Raw genomic sequence first — 18943 nt, forward strand, 5'->3', positions numbered from 1 at the left:
AGGAGGAGGATGCCACTTGAACGTGGCATCCCACAAAGTTGGCTGCCCCTTCCCGCGACTCCCGCACTCAGTGCTCCTAGGTCCTATGTCTTTTCTAGCGCTTCTTCCACAACAGTTGCATTTCTGGGCTTAGTGCGCTATTGGAAGCCAGGAAACTGACTTTGTATCCAGGTCTCCACCCCACCCCGTGATGGTTCTCCGCACGCCGAGGGCAGGATGAGTGACTCGTACGGCTGAGACGTGTGAAGGAGCTTTATAAAGAGCTGGGCTGGGAGGAAAAACAGTGCGTTACCAGCTCCCTGCTCCTGAAGGATGCTGGAGCCCCAAGACTGAGTTGACACCCAGATGTGAGTGAGAATTTCTGGGCCAGCCGTGGCACACTAACCTCAGACACCAACACTTGGCAAGGAACTTGCCTCTCAAGTACTGGGAGAGAAGGGAGCTCCGTGAATGGGTCTCTTCTGAGCCTTGCGTACAAAGCAGGGAGTTGTTTTTAAGCTGTAGATCACGGTAGTGTTCCCTTTAGGTCTCCCTTCTCCCTCCTAGCCCCCAGCAGCTCCAGCTTCTGCGGTGGTGGAAACTTCCGTTGACTGTGAGATGCATGCAGAGGCTGCCATTGTGATGGGACTGGGAGCCGGGCCTGCGAGCTCCTGAAGGGTCGCCTGCCTGCCGGAGCCGCAGGAATCCTGGTGGCATTTACTTTCCATCAGCAGGCCGTCTGATTCTCGATCGTTCGTAAGGTGCCCAGCGGGTGACAGAGCACTCCCCCCGTGCAGTGTTTTCCTCTAATCTTTCCTTTTACTACTGCTGCTCACAGCAGTACGTCTGGTCACCAAACTGGGTGGGTTTTCCCCACGCCAACCAATTCCCTGACCCCAGCTGGGGGTCCTACAGTTTAATTCAGTTCTGACACTAACTCCCCCAGGGTCAGCATAGGATCCTGCAGGTTAAGGACTCCGTGCTACAGGACCAACCCTACTTCAGATGGCTATCATAAGTAGTGGGTCCCCAGGTTACCCACAACTTCTGTCCAACTTGGCTACAAATCAGGGGTTCCCGTGACCCCCTCCTCAGGTTTGATTATTTGCTAGAACAGCTCACGAAACTCAGGGGAACACTTACTAGGTTTACCAGTTTATTATATATTAAAGGATAGGATAAAGGCTAGAGATGTGTGTTCACGTCTGAGTGTTCACCAGTCCAGAAGCTCTCTGGGCCCTGAGATTGACAGATTGTTATAGAGGTTTCATCACATAGGCAGAGTCAATTATTAACTCAATCTCCGGCCCCTCTCCTCTCCCCCTTACCAAGTGATGGGGAGGGGGCTGAAAGTTACAAGCTTCTAATCATGGCTTGGTCTTTGTGGTGACCAGCCCCCGTCCAGGAGCCCAGGCAGAGGCACCTTATTCGAACAAAAGACCCTCCTATCACCCAGGGAATTCCAAGGGATGTAGGAGCTTGGTGTCAGGAACAGTGGGTCAGAGACCAGATATTAGACCAAGGATGCTCCTGGGACCTTTGTTGTTTAGGAAATTGCAAAGGCTCTAGGAGCTGGGGACAAAAAGCAAAATATATATTTGTTATTCTATCACAGTACCACGGTGATGGAAGTGTTAGGTGTAGGATATAATTCATCTCCCTCAATTTTATCAGCTACTGTTCAAGACAGCATCTCCGTTTCACAAACGAGAAGGAACAGAGGGGTTACATCGCAGCCAGTGGTCACACAGCCAGGTGGGTTCAGCTGCTGCGGAAGCAGAGGAGAGGACTGAGTGAATTGCAGCTTTGACCCCCAGACCTTTTCTCCGGGCAGACCAGTGGCATTTAAAACACAGAGCCCTGTTCTGAAGAGCACTTTGCTCTCTCTTAAGGACTGTCCAGGGCAGTGCAGTCCGGCCCTCCAAATGCCGGGATGTTTTAATTCAGGGCTGACTTCAGGTAGCTGACGGGAGGCTTCTGAAGGAGGTTCACACAAAATTCACGCATAGATTTTTCTGTAAGAATGTCTGCTGCCTCCAGCCCATCGGTCCGGTGTCGGTGCCCTCAGGCAATCATGGTGGCAGCCCAGTGGTTGTATGACAATTCCTTGAAAAGAAAAGACTCCAAGGAGTATCCGTCCGCCCTGGATAATACGGCTCCATATGTGCGAAATCCATTTTACCATCAGCTCCAAAAGGCTCGTTGAAAAATTCCACCCCGAATGTTCTGTGTCGGGGGCGAGAGCTCTTTAAGAAACGCAATTTCATTTCAGGAATCGTTTAGGCTTTTCTAGTCTCCTAGCTCGAGCCATTGTTCATAGCAACAGGCTGTTAGAGAAATAAGATTGCTATATATAAAGGAAGTTATACCCGCTTCTGGGTGAAGAAGGGAGAACAGAAAAATTCCTTCTGATGGGAGAAAATCTAATCCTGCAATCGAGGCCATGCATTCAGCCAGAAGATTTTGGGGGGCACAGTGAGCCTCAGGCGACACGACTTTTATGTCAGTGCCATCACTAACAAGCTTTATGACCTTGGGCAAGTCACTTAGCATCTCTGAGCTTCCATTTTTTTCATGTGTGAAATGAAGAGATTGGACCAGATCAGTGACTTGAACCTTACTTGACTGTGACCCACCGTTATACATTTTCCATGGCCACCTGGAACACACAGGTATCCACCTCCAGATATCCGCATACAGATACACATGTACGTGGCTAAAACAGCTGTTTGTGAAACTACTTATCCTTCTGCCTAAAATGCACTCTGATATCTTCTCTTCGTGTCTGGGCTATGCTCATCTAAAAGCAGGTCCTGAACCACTGAAATGATTTCACAACTCTTAGTAACCCACTGGACTAGATACAGGCATACCTTGTTTAATACAGCACTTTGCTTTAGTGTGTGTGTAGTTTGTTTTGTTTTGTTTTAACAAATTGAAGATGTGCGGCGACCCTGCGTTGTCAGGTGATGGTTAAGCATTTTTTTAGCAGTAAGTATTTTAAAAATTAAGGTATGTGCATTTTTTAAAACAAATTTATTTATTTATTTATGGCTGTGTTGGGTCTTCGTTGCCGTGTGTGGGCTTTCTCTAGTTGCAGCGAAGGGGGGCTACTCTTTGTTGCAGTGTGCGGGCTTCTCATTGTGGTGGCTTCTCTTGTTGCGGAGCATGGGCTCTAGGCACACAGGCTTCAGTAGTTGTGGCACGGGGGCTCAGTACTTGCGGCTCGTCGGCTCTAGAGTGCAGGCTCAGTAGTTGTAGCACACGGGCTTAGTTGATCCGTGGCATGTGGGATCTTCCCAGACCAGGGCTCGAACCTGTGTCCCCTGCACTGGCAGGTGAATTCTTAACCACTGCGCCACCAGGGAAGACCCGGTATGTGCATTTTTAAGACATAAAGCTATTACACACTTAGCAGACTACAGTATAGTGTACACATCACTTTTATGTGCACTGGGAAACCAAAAAAATCCATGTGACTCGATTTATTGCAGTCTTCACTTTATTGTGGTGGTCTGGCCCCAAACCCACAATGTCTCCGAGGTCTCCCTGTGGTCTCTGAAATTCCTGCCAACTTGAGTTTTCTCTTACTCTCTTCTGATGAGTGACATGAAAGGAGGAGACAGGAATTCTGAAAGGCAAACCAAACGGCTTCGATAGCCTCTGGCATCCAAGCCAGGCCAGCTCAAGTTCATGCGGACAAGCTTCCAGGGAGGGCTTCTGCCTCCTGGTTCGCCAGAGATGCTTAAACATTAAGAATGAGTATAAAGAAACACCCAGCCAACTTTCTTAAAGAAAAAAATTAGCCTTATTTTCAAAGTACTTAAGATACAGAGGGAGAATCCATGGGTCTGCAATCCACGGGGTTGAATGCTTCTGACAGCCAGTAGCACGATATTTCCAGAATGTCATTTGGAATTGGGGGAGAGCTTTTGGGTGTGTTGGCAGGATCCTGGGCCCTTCTCCAGACCACAGAATCTGGGGCCGGCGCCCAGGACTCCTGAGTATTGATAAGCCTCTGCAAGGTCACTCCTGGGTACATGAAGTATGGAAATCCCTCAGAAAGAGACCGCGGAGTTACTGGGTCAACAGGCTGAGTTAACCCACGTAGAGCCCCCGGCAGGAGCCGGTTCCCATGGCAGCCAGTGATGCAGCCCCTCCCCCTCCTCCCTCAAAGCCTCATCTGTGTGGGGAAGGTGTTTTCTTGTTCTCAGCAGCGCTCAAGTTTGTGGCATCTTACAAACTGCCACCAGATGGGGGTGTTTTCCTGTGCAAGGAAGCTTCCAAGGGCTCAGAAAAATGATAGCGGACGTTACAACCAACAGGAGGAAGAGAAGGGCGTTTGTGCAGCCCGCTCTCCGTTAGTCTTTGAAGGTTGTCCACCAACAAAGCATCGTCTTGTCACCCGGGGCATTGGGCCCTGAAGATCTAAGTAGAGAAGGGTCACCCACTGTGCACCAGCTCCGGCCGGATGCTGCGGACACAGCAGTGACCCAGCCGGCGTGGCCCCTGCCCTCCTAGATCTCACAGTGATGTGTAATCGGTGCTTTAGGACCAGGAACACGTCTGTCCTTGAGGTCTCTGGGGAAAAGATAATGTAGGAAGAAGGGGCCTGGTGAAGGGGAGGAGGAGAGCGATCACAGAACCCCCGAGGTGGGATGTCGTCCATCCAGGGAAGTTCAGCTCTGCTTCCCAGGGGGGCCAATGGGTGGGGCTCTGAGAGGCTGAGTTGGGGGGCTCTAGGCTGTGACTTTGACCACAGCAGGTCCACATTTATCTGTTTTCTCATCAGATACATCTCATGTTCACAACCCCCCCCCCAAAAAAAGTTTTAAGTAAAAGTTCTCCTTCCAAAGAGAGTGGAGTGGGAGAGAGGGAAGGAATGAAAGAGAAGGAAAAAGCTTGAAAACCATCCTCACCCAGCACCTCTCAGAGCATAAAGGACCCAGTTCATTCTGGTGCGGTGGGGTTGCGCCAGCCTCCATGCAGAGACCAGCAGGCACAGTTCAGGAAGCGGGGTGTGGGGGGGTGGCCCTGAGCTCCTAACAAGACCTCCTCGACATCCAGACCGTGAGCAGATCCTCTGCGGTCTCAGCACCTGGCACGTAGTAGCTGTTCAATAAGTAGAGCTGCCCCGAGATCACCTGATTAAATGTCACCCACCCAGCAGTCCCTGTGTTAAGTGCTTGGGGACACAGAGATGGTGGCTTGGGTTCTGCCCCGAGAAAGCTCCCAGGTTGGAAAGAAAGGGAGCCGGACACCTGAGCAAAGCCCTAGAGGAAGCTCTGGGGACTTAGCGCAGGAAGGGGGTGCCCACAAGGGACTCGAAGGCTCCAGGTGCTAACCTGTCCATTGGTGTGGACGCTGGGACGTGGCCAGCTGAGGTGACTTCCTCGACCACTACCGGATAAGCAGCCACTTGTCTCTGACCTTCCGGTGGGAAGGCCCCCCATCCTCGCCTGCAGGGTCGGGGGCAGCGCCCCCTCCCTCCACTTGCAGCTGCTGCCCCGGGGTCCTGAGTGTGTCTCCCCCGTCGACAGCTTCACAGTGAGGTGGAGAAGCCCCTCATGAACTTCCGCGAGAACTTCAAGAAGGACATGAAAAAGTGTGACCACCACATTGCAGACCTCCGCAAGCAGCTCGCCAGCCGCTATGCCGCGGTGGAGAAGGTGAGGCCCAGGGTGCCAGGGTGGGAGGGTCCTGCTGGAGGAGAGGGGGCTGGGAACCAGCAGGGGCTCCGTGTGCCGAGGCAGAGGATTTTGTCCCCCTGTGATGGGATCTGGAGGGGTGGGGAGTATGAAATCCCCCTCCCCCAGCCAAAGGGTAGGTGGGCCGCTTCTGCCCGGTGCTCAAGATTCTGAGTGGGAGTGGGCGTGGCTGCACCTGCAGTGGAGGGCATAGGGGGCCTCCATCCGGCACATGAGACAAGGTACACCCTGCTTTTGTGGGTCTCGGAGCCTGGATGTGCTGTCGGTCCACATGGGGCCCCCCTTTGCCTGGGTCTCACCTGGCAGATTCCCTCCTGACGGAATCCCCACCCCTGCCACCAGCTGCCACCAAAGGGCCCATCCTGCCCCAGCACCAAAGGGCCCATCCTGCCCCAGAATGGGGAGCCTGGTGCTACCGGCTGCTAAGCACTGCTGGGAAGTGATGTCGACCTTTGTGGTCCCTGCCACCCCGGAGAAGCTGTGACTTTAGGACCGCTTGGGTCCCCAGTACGTGTACATGCTCCAGTGAAAACATGCTCTGAGAGGCTTGCTCTAGGCCAAGAGATGGGGATGAGGGGATGCTTTGCAGCCTCCACGTGGTCCCTGACTGGCTGGGTGATGCTGGTCTAGCTGCTTAGCCTGTCGGAGCCACTGTGGCCTCATCCACAAAAGCAGGGAAAAGAAAGTACTCTTACCCAGAAAAGGGGAAGCCAGGCCCCGTGTGCCCCATAGGCCCTTCCTGGCTCTGAGCCCATGAACAGCTTCACGTCCTTGGACCCCAGGCCCGGAAAGCCCTCACGGAGCGGCAGAGAGACCTGGAGATGAAGACCCAGCAGCTGGAGATAAAGCTGAGCAACAAGACGGAGGAGGACATCAAGAAGGCGCGGAGGAAGTCCACACAGGCGGGTGAGTGAGGCACCGTTGCCCGCTGCCCCCGTCCGTCCTCACCTGGTCACAGAAACACAGGAGGGGCTGAGAGATGGCGTGCCCGTGAACGTGCATCCCACGGGCTGGGTTGGGGGGGGGGGGGGGACTGTGGAGCGGGGAGCAGACCCGGCTGTGTCCAGGCCGTGGCAGGGGACAGGGCTCCCCACACCCTCCCTTTGGGCCAGAGGGCTCCTTCTGGTCCAAGGTCTGGATCTCTGGCCAGGAGGTGGGCAGACTCTTCCAGGCACCCGGAATTCAGGGGTCCTGTCGCTGCGTGGAGCTCCTAGGGGAAGTGCAAACCACACCCACCCAAGCTGTCCCACCTCCCCGGGGAGTGATACTCCAAAGGTTCACCTCTGGTGATGGGCTTCTGCCCCAGAACAGAGGTCAGCATTTTGTGTAAAGAAATAACCGTATTTCAGATTTTCTCCAAAAGATTTCCCAGTGAGTCGGCTTCTGCTTCCACCTAGAGGTAAAAATTAGCTAATGCACAAGGAAGGGGGAGAAAAACCAGTGAGAGACAGTAATCTAAAAAAGAAAATTGTTAAATATTTCTAAAAAACCAGTTTCATGGTGTACAAGGACAATGCGTTTTGCTGTCTGGGATTAAAATGTGTGCTGTGGGACTAGGGTTTGGATTAGATGGTCTCTAAATCCCTTTCACCCCAACTTCTGGTGGACCTGGTATAATTAGTTCTTTATAGGCTGAAACAGCCACCTTCGTGACATTTTGAAATAAGGTGGTATAAACATGTCATAACAAAATAGTGTGATACAAATACAGTATTTTATATAAAGGTCTTTAATGCATAGTGGTAAAGTGCTGGATGCAGAAACAGAAGGCACGATATACTTGTTGGGAGTAGGAAAGGGAACCTAAGGATGGGAGAGGCACATTTAAATTAGTTTAACTTATTAAACTATTAAAACATAACATCATATTACAAAGACAATATTGCTGCTTGACAAAAAATTTTAATCAACACGTAAGAATATAAAATCTTATTTCCCAGATATAATCACCATCAACACATCCTAGTGTTTTAATTTTTTTTTAATGTTTTTTAATATTTATAGGGACTTCCCTGGCGGTCCAGTGATTAAGACTCTGTGCGTCCAATGCAGGGGGCCCGGGTTCGATCCCTGGTCGGGGAACTAAGATCCCACATGCTGCATGGTGCAGCCAAAAAAAAAAAAAAAATTCATATACATAAAATCATATTACACTGTGTTCTGAACTTATATTTTAATTGATGTATCTTAGAGAGAGCTCTATTCCATCACCCATAAAGTTATTTCCCCATCCATTCATGTACATCAGACTTTTTAAATAGTTGAATAGGGTACAAGCGTATGATCGTACCCAGATTTTGTTTCATCATTCCCCTAACTGATTTTTGTAAGACTTTTAGATTGTTTCAGAGTTTTTGCCAATGCCAGCGATGCTGTTACTATAAATGCATCTCAGGGGTTGGGGGGAACAGCACCTGCAATAGACAGTATAGAGATGGGGTCGGGGTTTCTGGGTCAGAGGCTTGTATTCATTTTGATAGATGTTTCCAAGCTGCTTTCCAGAGAGGGGCGCCCACCAATAGCTCTGTGAACGCCTGTCCCCTAAACTCTTTGACAGCACTGACTGCTCTCAGCTTTTGACATCGTAACTACCTGGTGAAAAATAGTATTTTGTTTCTAATTTAATTTGCACGCTTTTTGAGAGGAGTTGAGCGTTTTAAAACTAGACTTATAAATCATCGTGGCTTTTTTTTTTTTTATGCTTCACTCATATGCTCTCCCCATTTTCATGACAAATGGCTGGTCTTGTTCTTACTGATTGATTGATAAGGAAAATTGACTTTTTGTTATTTGAATTGCAGATATTTTTCGTAAGTTGTTTATCTTTTTATTTTGTTCTTTGTGTTTTCTTTTCTTTTTTGGGGGGTGTGTGTGCTTATTTAATCTTCACTGTGGCTCTATGAAGGTACCATTATTATCCCCATCTTACAGATTACGAAACTGAGGCACAGGCAGGGTGAATCAACTTGTCCAAGATTGCACGGCTAGTAAACAGTGGAACTGTGTGACAGCCCAGATCTGGTTCCAGAATCCATGTCCTTAACCTGTACTGTTCAGGAGAGCCTGATTTCAAACCCTTGGGATGCCTAGAGAAGAGACACACCTACCTTCACCTATACTATTTCCTGATGTTGCAGAAGTTCCTGAAGCATGTTGTCAAAATCAGGATCAACAAATAGGGCTTTGGGAGTTTCACATGGTGTTTATAGGGTGACCCCACCCACGGTCCGGCACAAGCTCTTGGTGGGAATACATCTGCAACGAAATATCCACTTTCTTCCCTATAGTTCAGTCTTTCTTGGGATCAAGGGCCCAGTCTTAGCCTTGGACCAAGGGCAAAATGAACAGAGCCTTGATTTGGGGTTACTCAAGGCTTAGCTCCCAGCTAATGCTGTATGGTTCACTGGGGAGGGGGCCCTGAGCCAGGCCCTGGGTCATGTGGGCATAACTCTGCCCACTTTCTTTCACTTTCATATCTGAACGCACGTGAGCAAGGTGATGCCATTATAGGAATCCCTTTGAAGAGTTCATCGTTATCTCTGGCTTCACTCATGAGTTTTGACCATGATGACTTCCTCTCTCTGGCACCCTGAGATGATCAGGAAACTACATGCAGACCAGGCTGTGCTTCTCCGACTGTGATGTGCACGGGGACCACCTGAGGATCTTGTGGAAATAGTTTCTGATTCACTAGGTCTCGGAAACATCCTGAGATTGCATTTCGAGCCAACTCCCAGGGCGTACGGCTGCTGCTGGCCCAGGAACTGTGTTCTGTGTAGCAAGGGCCTGGGACGCTGGGACCTTAGTAATGTTGCGATTACTCGCAGTTTGTTAAATAGTTTGTTTCAGATCTCTCTCCTATGAAATAAAATAGAAAGAGCTCATTCCCTTCCCACCCACCCTTTGCTGCTGCGTGTACACACACACGCGTGCGCACACACACACACACACACACACACACGTGATTTGCAAACTTCCCTTCTTTAACTCTAACTGGTAGCAAGTTACTTGAGACACGTTTCAACCAAGCAGGACTCTCCAATGTGAAATGAAACTCCCATCTTTAGAAGAGGAAGCATTTCTTGGGCTCATGATAGAGTTGGGGGTCCTAGGAGTACCCCCCCCCCACCCCTACCATAGATATATTCTTACTGAGAAAACCCCTTCCTGAGTTTTTGGTGTCTGGAGTCTAGTTCAGATGGACACTCTGAGGCCGGCCTCTCGTAAGGCTGGGTTATCCCCTTCTCTTGCTCTGTTCATCCTCTCCACCCCCCAACTTTCCGGTGGCCTCCATCACCCTGGCTGTGGGGTGCAGGTGGGAGAAGGCGGCCATGGTGAGGACAGGACAGAGTATGACAGTGGCCTTGGCCCTTCCAGGAGATGACCTCATGCGCTGTGTGGACCTCTACAACCAGGCCCAGTCCAAGTGGTTTGAAGAGATGGTGACCACCACGTTGGTGAGTGACCAGAGATGCCATACGCTTGTCCGTGCAGGGGCGGGCGCTCAGGAATCCCTGGGTGGATGGTGGCGGATGTGCAGGCAACGGGGTGGAGGTGACCGTGGAGATGGTCATTAGATCTGCTCTAGTGTGGGGACTGAGGCCTCAGCTCCGGACCAGCCTGTGTGGATTCAGATCTGTGCCCTGGCACTTCCTAGCTGTGTGAACACGGGCGACGATGCGCTCGTGCTGCATCGTCTGAGGGGTCAGCGTCAGCCAAGCAGACGGTGGTCCCTTTAGGAAAACTAGCCAAGCTGAGTATTTCTGTGAAGTCAGCACCCACTGAAGGGGGTGAAGCGGGGTTGGCACGTGGGTCATGGGGCCAGATGAGAAAGGAGGCATCATGCCAGGCGCTTATCACACCGTCCCGCTGCCCCCAAGCCACCGCCGTCCATCTGTCTGTCCAGCATGAGACTAACCCTCTGCCTGCCCCAGGTGCCAGTCCACCAGAGCAGATTAGAGGCCTCCCCCGGGCACAGTGACCTAGTTTTCCTCCTGGTTAATCTCCTAATTAAACTCCCTGCTTTACTTCCTACGCCCAGGTTAATCACCTGAGCAGTGACCTAGTTGTGCACAGAATAGCAGCAAAGATGCAGAGCCACCTAGGATCCAAAGGGCAAACACTCCGCTCTTCCCTTTGACAGTGGCCACCCTGCTCCCGGCCCTCCCGGCTCCCCTGGCCTGCCCCTCGGCGCTTGGGGTGGACAGAGGAGACGAGGCCGCTCAGCAGAGGCCCAGGGACAAAGCCCCAAGAGGTGGAGGTGCAGAAGCTTCTGCACGTGTTCCATCTCTCCACGCCATCAGGGGCTGGGGCTGGGGCTGCACCGGTGCAGACGCGTGATTAAGGGCACGACAGACCCTGGTGCAAATGCCGCTGCTCCCATAATTCCCTGTCGCTGTGGGCAAGCGATGTTACCTCTGTAGGTGTTCATTCCCTTGTTTGGAGAATGTGGGTAAGAAGAGAACCTCTTACAATTATGATGAGGACAATTAAGCAGTGCCCGTAAAGCCCTTAGCACCCACCACGCCTGGCAGAACGAGAGTCAGGAGACAGTAACTGCTGTGCCCTCAGCTACACCTTCACTCCCAGATACGGGGTGGGTTCCTCGTCAGACCCCAGAGGGTCAGGCAGGATGGGAGATCAGCGGGCAGCATCTGTGTTTTGTGTATAGGGGGTGTGGGACCCGCACGGTGGGGAAGGTCCCCAGGTGGAAGGGACACCCCCAGAGGTCTCTGCCGGTTTCCTCCTCTGCAGGAGCTGGAACGGCTGGAGGTGGAGAGGGTGGAGATGATCCGGCAACATCTGTGCCAGTACACGCAGCTGCGGCACGAGACGGACATGTTCAACCAAAGCGTGAGTTCCCCGGGCCGAGGCCAGCGGGGCCCCTGGGCGGCGTGGGGCCGGGGAGAGCCGTGGCCCTGTGCCGTGGGTGCGGGTCAAGTAGCTGCTACAGGTGAATCTGTCCGGAAGGCGGGCACGGGCTCGGGCCTGCGGGTGACCTCTTGGGATGGACATGTCAATTACCCTGGACGTCCATGTGAATCCATCCCGAGCGCATCACATAGATGCGTCACGATAGTTAAAATAGCTGGAGACGTCCTTGGCCTCCCCTGGTGAATTTCTTACGATGCTGGGAACTATTCAGAACTTCTCAAGCCGACGTTCCATTTGACCTGTTCTCAGGTGGTAAATGTGGAGACTGATGGAAGGAGAAACAGGTCACAGACCCTTGGGCCACCTGCCCTTTCATCCACTCTGACGTCTGGAGGGTCACATGCACGAGGGAGAGCAGGGCAGAGGCCAGAGCTTCAGGCCCCCGGGTCTTCCAGCCCCTGCCACGTCTGTCCCTCGCACGGGCCTCCCCGGGGCCTCACAACCCTCTAGAGAGGCTCCTCTGACGGGCCCGAGGGTGCAAGCAGCGTGGTTCAGAGGATATGCCCCTGGCCTGGCCGCTGCCTCTGAAGGTATCCCTCTTCTCCATCCCTTGCAGACAGTCGAGCCTGTGGACCAACTGCTTCGAAAAGTGGACCCAGCCAAAGACAGGGAGCTGTGGGTCAGGGAGCACAAGACGGGCAACATCCGCCCCGTGGACATGGAGATCTAGACACACGGCCTGGGGGGTCCTGCCGAGGAGGGGCTGAGGTCCCACGCAGAGGAGGTGGCACTCCTGCCAGGGGGGGACCTGCTCCCAAGCGGAGCTGCCCTCCCACCCGCTCTCCTGGTCCACTGAGGAGAGGGGACAGTGAAGCCAGAAGAGCGGCCCGGATGGCCCCATGGGGAGCTCCCCAGTGTTCCCAGGCCGAGAAGATGGATCCACAGCCCTGCCCTTGTCTCCGAGGCTGAAGCCCCCCAAGTCCCATGCCGTGCTTGCCACTCCGAGAACAAACCGAGGCTGGAACGTTGTGGTCCCTGCTGAGCACCAGAGAGGTCCTCTCCCCACCCAGAGCCAGCTGTGTCACACACTGACGCCCCTGGAAGCCCCAAGGCCCTTCCTCCAGCCAGCCCACTTGTCTCCAGGGCTTTGGAGGGGCGGGGGAGAGAGGTCTCTGTCTCCAAGCCAAGGGTCAGGATCAGAATCGTGGATAGAAGGCACCTTTCAGCTTAACAGCCCACACCCAGAGTCCTTTGCAGCAGCCCTCCCTCTTTGTTTTTTCCCGTTGCATATTCTGGGAGCCCACATCCTGGCTCTTCTCTGCTACTTTTCATCGTTGGGAGTCTTGGGAAGAATGCCTGGCTCCTGTTCTCCCAGACTGACCCTGCCTGCAGAGGTCAGGATGGAACTACCTCGTTCAGCAAATTCGCCCCGAGTCGGAGCATTGAATCGTGTTTCCTATTAGATCAGGCGTCAGTGTCACGTGCTGTCTCTGGGCAGCCCCGTCCACCCAGCCCACAGCCGCTTCCTCGGGGGAGCTCCATCCTCCACCCTCGCTTGTCCTGGGGGCTGGGTCAGTCCCATGTTGGAGATGGGTTGGGGCAAGTGTCTGTCACCCCCCCGGATGGCTCCACCTGCCTTCGCACGGCGGGGTCGGGACCACTGTCTCGTGTATGGCTCTCACTGGCAGGCACTGTACAGGCATCGCAGCCTGTAGCCACAGTACGTGTCACCAGGCAGTCTGGCACCTTGGCCTCTCAGCTCCTGCATGCTTCAGATCCCCGCACGGAGCCCCTGCTAGGTGCTGCCACCCCCTTGCCCTTCGCCCATCTCCCCACTGCTGGGAGAGCCTGGTCTGCGTGTGACCTGGGAAGCTTTGGCACTGCCATCGGGTCCTCACTCATCACTTTCTCCCTTACGTGTTAAATCTTGAGAATCAGCTCGAGGCCACGGGAGGAAGAAAAGGGCTGGAGGAGGCCAGACGACTTGCAAGGGGCACATTCTGGCCCGGAACCCGCACCCTGAGAACCCATCTTTCCTGTTAATCTTTCCCTCGACTACTTCGGATTCACAGGACTCACGTGTTTCTCGTAAGGGCAGACGTCTAAGGTAAACTCACTGGTCTTTCTCTCTGTCGTCCATGCTGGTAACTGATGACTTGTTACTCTTGGATCTTTTGGCACCTCTGCCTTTTGAGTCAGTATGGCGCCCTCGTAGTTACGGTAGAAAGATGCCGAATAGCCTAAAGCAAAGCAAGCTTTGCCAGTTTTTTTACTGAAACATCCCAACCAGAAAGGTCAACAGGAAGGCCTTCACCAACGTGAAGGCCAGCAGGACGGATGCGTGTCTGGCATGGAGAACCACTCCTGGTCTGAAGTTGGGCCATGACACCAGCTGCCAGTTTGGGGATATCATTTCTTTGGTTTCTCTGTAAAAGATCGGTGCTAGTAGTAATTGCTTTGTGGCTTAGTCAACTAATTTGCGGGTGATTTTCCGACATTCAAAGCCAACAGCCTTGTTACTAACGCAGATGCTTTGAGTGTGATACCGCTCGTTGATTTTGTTTTCTCGTCCCCATCTGAGGATTCCGGAGTCTTCTGTGCTGCCCTGGGGCTCTCTTGCCTCTTTCAGGGTAGCCCACGTCGGCCCCTTGCGGGCCAGTCTATCTCCTGAAGTCATTCTTTGCCCCTCATCCTTTTCCCTCGGTTTCGTTAGCCCTCCCACATCTTTTTTCTTTTTTCTTTTTTCTTCCCTCCTTTTATCATTCACCAGGCATTTAGCTGAGCCTGGGCTAAGATCTAGGGACAAGGTACGGCCCTGTCATCAGGGGAGCCCACAGTCTCCTGTTTGGTAGACTTGTCTTTTCTCCAGGGGTCTTGCGGGTAACTTGGGCATTCACGTACAGGTACTCTGCAGAATTTAGGTTTGCAGAGATACTGTCTGTTGTGCTAATAGCTCTTCTTTCATTCAGCCGTTCACTCATTCGTTCATTTAATCAGCAGACACCTGGGGCAGGCCAGGCACTGTGCCGGTACTAGAAATGTAGCTGCATACCAGACAGGCACTCCGCCCCCGGCCCCCCTCTATTCTCCATGTGGAAGGGGGATGTTTTCAGACCTTTCTGGGGAATGAGAACCTTGCACCCCTTCCACATTTAACCCACTGGGAGCCTGTAATCGTAATACAGACTACTGCCATGTGGCATTTACCCAAGGACAGAGAAACCGGGCAGCAACAAGAGTATGACCACCTGGTCCGCCAGACCCTCCACGGCTCATATCCAACTCAAAGTTCAGAGATTTGTTTTAAATAATTCTTCTCACTTTACAAAGAGGGAGAATGAAGCCGGAGGACGGCCAGTGAGAGCCGTGAAATGAACAGCGAATTACAAGCAGGGCTGGAATCCCTATGTTAACAGGGCTCCACACGTGGGTGAAATCAGAGTTAGGATGAAGAGTCTGGAATACCTAAAAGCGCGCTTCGGAGGGACCCTCGGCCCCGGCGGTGGTTTGGGTTTGGGCTTTGGCGCGTAGGTTATAGGAGGGTCTGCCTGGCTTGATTCAGGGTGAGTGGCCCCAGGCCATCCTTGAGCACATCCATTGTTCCATTTCTGAGGACAGGTGAGCCTCTTCTACCTGGGAGACACGGGTGCACTTCGTTTTGTCTGTGATAGCCTGATTTTTTACAAAACAGTCTCGAAAACAAAAGTGAGTTGCCACGAAAACCTCCAAGAAAAGCTACCTTTTCCTCTCCATTTTTTTTTCCTCTTGCTTTTGATCGGTCTTGCAAAGCCCTGGCCAGCTGAGCCACAGGAACGGCTGCCCCGAGGTTCTGCCCGTGGAACCGCCTTGGGCCTCCTTTCACTGGGGAGGGTGGATTGGGTTTCTGCAGTAGGAGACATTTCTCCCTTCACTGGGGCTGATTAATGATCGAAGCAAATAGAAACCGTACAACTCAGGAACCAGGGGTTTGTTTCTGTTCCCTTCGTGAAAACCAATCCATTACGAGATTAGGGGATGGGTGCAGAGAAATCCTGGTGGAGCCAAAGTCCCTTCTTGGCAATTCAAGCCATGAAATTCAAAGGACGTCAAAGACCTCAGCCTGTTGAAGTGATTTTACTTCCAGCTGTGAGTGGCCTTGACAAGGAGAGTTTAAACAGGATTCTGCAGACCTGCTGCTGATTATGTAGGTAGGGAAAGCCTTGGACAAATGTTAAGTGGGGCGCAGACCAGCGGCCGGCTTCCTTAGCCAGCATACTGTCTTATTTCCATAAACCTCCCCGCCCCTACACGTCCCCCTGCCTTTTCTTTTTGCAAGTTTATTGAGATCTTTGACGTTTGGTATCGGGGGTTCATTGACATACAGTAACATTCACCCTTTTGAAGTCTACAGTTCAGTGAATTTTGACAAAGGTACACAGCCTTGTAACCAGCACCGAAATCAACGTGGTATTTCCATCACTCCAAAACATCCCCTCAGGCTCCTTTGATGTCCATCCACTCCTCCCACCCCCAGCACCTGGTGACCACTGATGGATTTTCTGACCCTGCAGATTTGCCTTTTCTAGAATGTCGCAGAAGTGGAGCCACACTGCAGTAGCCTTACAGTCTGGCCTCCGTCACTCGGCTCGTTGCCTCTGAGTCACCTCGTGGCTGGATGTCAGTAGCTTGTCCCCTTATATCTCCAGTCCGTTGCGTGGGTGCACCCCGCTGCTTCCTTGCTTTTAAAATGCGTTGTCTGCCCCCGAAGTTCCTGGCCTGTGGTCTTAAGCTCGTTTGCACGGCTACTTTCAGCCAGCGGCGCCCACGAGTGGTTCTTGGGGCTCACGCCTGCATTTTCGGATCATTTTAGGTTTTTGACAATGCAGAAAGCTGCTGGGGGAGGGGGGAGGGGGCGGGCAGGGTCTCCACTGCCCTCCATTTCCGCTGGCATCTCAGCGGGTAGTTCTACTTGCTTCTGGGGACGCTCCCTTCAACTCGCCCAGTCCCTGCCATTTGGTGAGGGTTAGAGGGTGTGGAAGGTGGGTGGAGGGAGCGTGGATGAGAAGCCAGGGAGTCCGTCACCACCCTTTCCTGGATCTCTGTTCCTTCATCGGCAAACTGAAGGTTTTCGTTCTAGACGGCCTCCCAGGCCTCCTCCAGCTGCTGCATTCTGTCTCCTCCCCTTGGCACCTCCAGTTTTGTACCCTGTGCCCACGTCATGCCCAGTCTGTGTCCCGTCAGCATGGCTGTGCGTGATGTCACCTGACACCCTCACGAGAGGGACACCCAGGCGCTTCTCTGTTCAGATGCAAACACTTGAGAGTTTCGTGAGCTGTTGAGAATGAGGTAGTTCCTCCTTGGACCCCTAAAGAAAGCAGAAGTCATTAATTTTTATCCACCAAGTTTTGACACCATGTCCTGAAAGTCACTTCCAAGGAGCATAAACAGGCCTGAAGACACAGCCCCCTCCCTTCAGGTTCTTGTCGCTGCCGGAGCTTTGCTCGCCTGGCCTGTGCCCTCACCGTGCTGGATGGTGGCAGAGAGGGGGCCGCACCCAGCTGACACTGTTCAGCTCTGGGCCTGACCCCCAAGGTAAGAACTCCTCCAGGCACATCTTGATCGTGCCCTGCTCCGTGAAAGTTGAGCCCCGGAAGGCAACCAGCACCTCTCCCAGCAAATGGAAGACATTCTTGGGTCCAGGCCAGGTGAAGGTATGGGCCATGGAACCCAAGTCACAGGGCCCCACGCTGCCGGGGACCACGAAAGACTTCCACACCATGAAAGTCATTTCTGTCGGGCCTTTCCTGAAAGTGAGGGACCCAACTCCCCTTTCCTGGTTTGGGTGAGACCAAGACAAGTGACAAAAACCAATGTTCCATTTCCCCTAACCCTCTAGATGCTGGGGCGTGGCTGTTGGGTGCCTTTGTTGGGAGGTGCCTCTGAGGGAAGAGGGGTTGTGATGAACTTGGATCTCTATGCGCTGTTCAGGGGAATTGACCCTTTGTGTCTGAGGGAAATTCCTAATGGGGTTGCAGCGGCGGGATGCAGGGGGTCAGGCACACGCGTGCTCTCCTGGGGACAGTGTGACATGGGGATGAGGAAGGAAAGCATATGGTACCAGGGCAAGAGCACCGGACTGGCCCTGCTCTGCTGTCTCATTTGTCCCATAACCTGAAGTTAAGTCACATCCCCTCCCGGGACCTGTGTGTTATTACCGAGTGGAGTTGCTCCCCATCTGGCGCCACACGCGGCAGCAGACTGGCTCTCGGGACTGTGGCCTCCAGGCAGCCATGTGGACCCAGGGACAGTCATTCAAAGGGACACGAGCCATCCTTGGTGACAGGGGCCCCAAATCTGCATCTCTGCCCTTAGGAAGGAGGTGAAGGGGGTGGGCAGCCCTTTCACAAACGAGCACATCAGCAAACCCCATGAAAGTGGAATTTTCTAACAAACTTGCTTGTTTGCTCTGTTTTCTGTAACTTTTGCTAAATACTTTATACATTTTTAACGTTAAACAGCGGTGTCTCCTCCAGCATTCCTCATCCCAGAATGAATGTGTTTACTCCACATTGTATATCCTTCCATCCCCTGGCTGCCTAGATCAGTAAATAAAATTGATGTACTATAATTTATAAGTAACACTCTTGAAACTCTGATCCCTATGGAGGCTGTAATCCACCCTTCCCACCCCGTCCCCACCCCACCCCAGCCCAGCCCCGTAATAGCATTTGTGTGTATTAATGCTGAAAAGTTAAATGTTTAAAGGGTTTAAATTTTGAAGGCGTTTGCTATATATAATTGTTCTGCATTATTATAAAGCATTTTCAGGAAGTTAAGTGTTCTCTTTTTTTTTCCCTTCGGCGCTGTGTGTACACTCGAGATGCTTAGCTTCATCCCATGTAAAATAAACTGTCCAGAGACACTGAGTCGTCCCACTGGGCAACCCTCTTCCCTGGAGGGCTGCCACACTCTCCTTTGTACAAATGGGCTCAGCGTTCCTCCCATACTCCCAGGCTTGGTGATAATTTTACCCCCGATGACTTAGCAGAGGGACAAAGGGCACCTGGGCATTGACCCCCCCCCACCCCCACCCCCCGATGGTTATCACGCTGTCAGACCCACACCCCTGGCCCCAGTCCCCTCCCCTGGAGACTTCTGTCCCTGTGAACAGAAGAGGCTCCTGGCTGTTATTTCTTTTCTTATCCATCCATCCGTCCATCCATCCAATAGTTATTGAACACCACTGTATGTCAGACACTGCTCTCAGTACTGGGAACACGTCAGTGGCGAAAACGGATCAAGAACCCTGACCTCATGGAACTTATTTTCTAGCTGAAAGAGACAGAGTAATGAAATGGTACAGTGTGTGTGAAGATGTTAGGTGTTACGGAGAAAGGGCGGGG

General features: G+C 52.5%; 1 protein-coding gene across 15 annotated transcripts in view; it reads left to right on the forward strand.

Annotated features, from left to right (window-relative positions):
* GAS7 (growth arrest specific 7) overlaps positions 1-18376 on the forward strand; it is a 200873-nt gene extending 182497 nt beyond the window's left edge. For 12 of the 15 annotated variants that reach the window (XM_032615161.1, XM_032615167.1, XM_032615170.1 and 9 more), the window contains 5 exons: positions 5520-5648; positions 6470-6593; positions 10065-10144; positions 11442-11540; positions 12182-18376. In XM_032615161.1, coding sequence (XP_032471052.1) covers positions 5520-5648; positions 6470-6593; positions 10065-10144; positions 11442-11540; positions 12182-12328 — 579 coding nt within the window. In that variant the 3' untranslated portion in view covers positions 12329-18376. Of the gene's footprint in view, positions 1-5519; positions 5649-6469; positions 6594-9197; positions 10145-11441; positions 11541-12177 lie in introns of those variants that run through there. The other 3 variants (XM_032615162.1, XM_032615159.1, XR_004347230.1) reach the window with 2 other exon arrangements.
* Positions 18377-18943: the final 567 nt, after the last annotated feature.

Source organism: Phocoena sinus, chromosome 20 (assembly GCF_008692025.1).
Source record: "Phocoena sinus isolate mPhoSin1 chromosome 20, mPhoSin1.pri, whole genome shotgun sequence".
In the NCBI taxonomy this organism is placed as follows: domain Eukaryota; kingdom Metazoa; phylum Chordata; class Mammalia; order Artiodactyla; family Phocoenidae; genus Phocoena; species Phocoena sinus.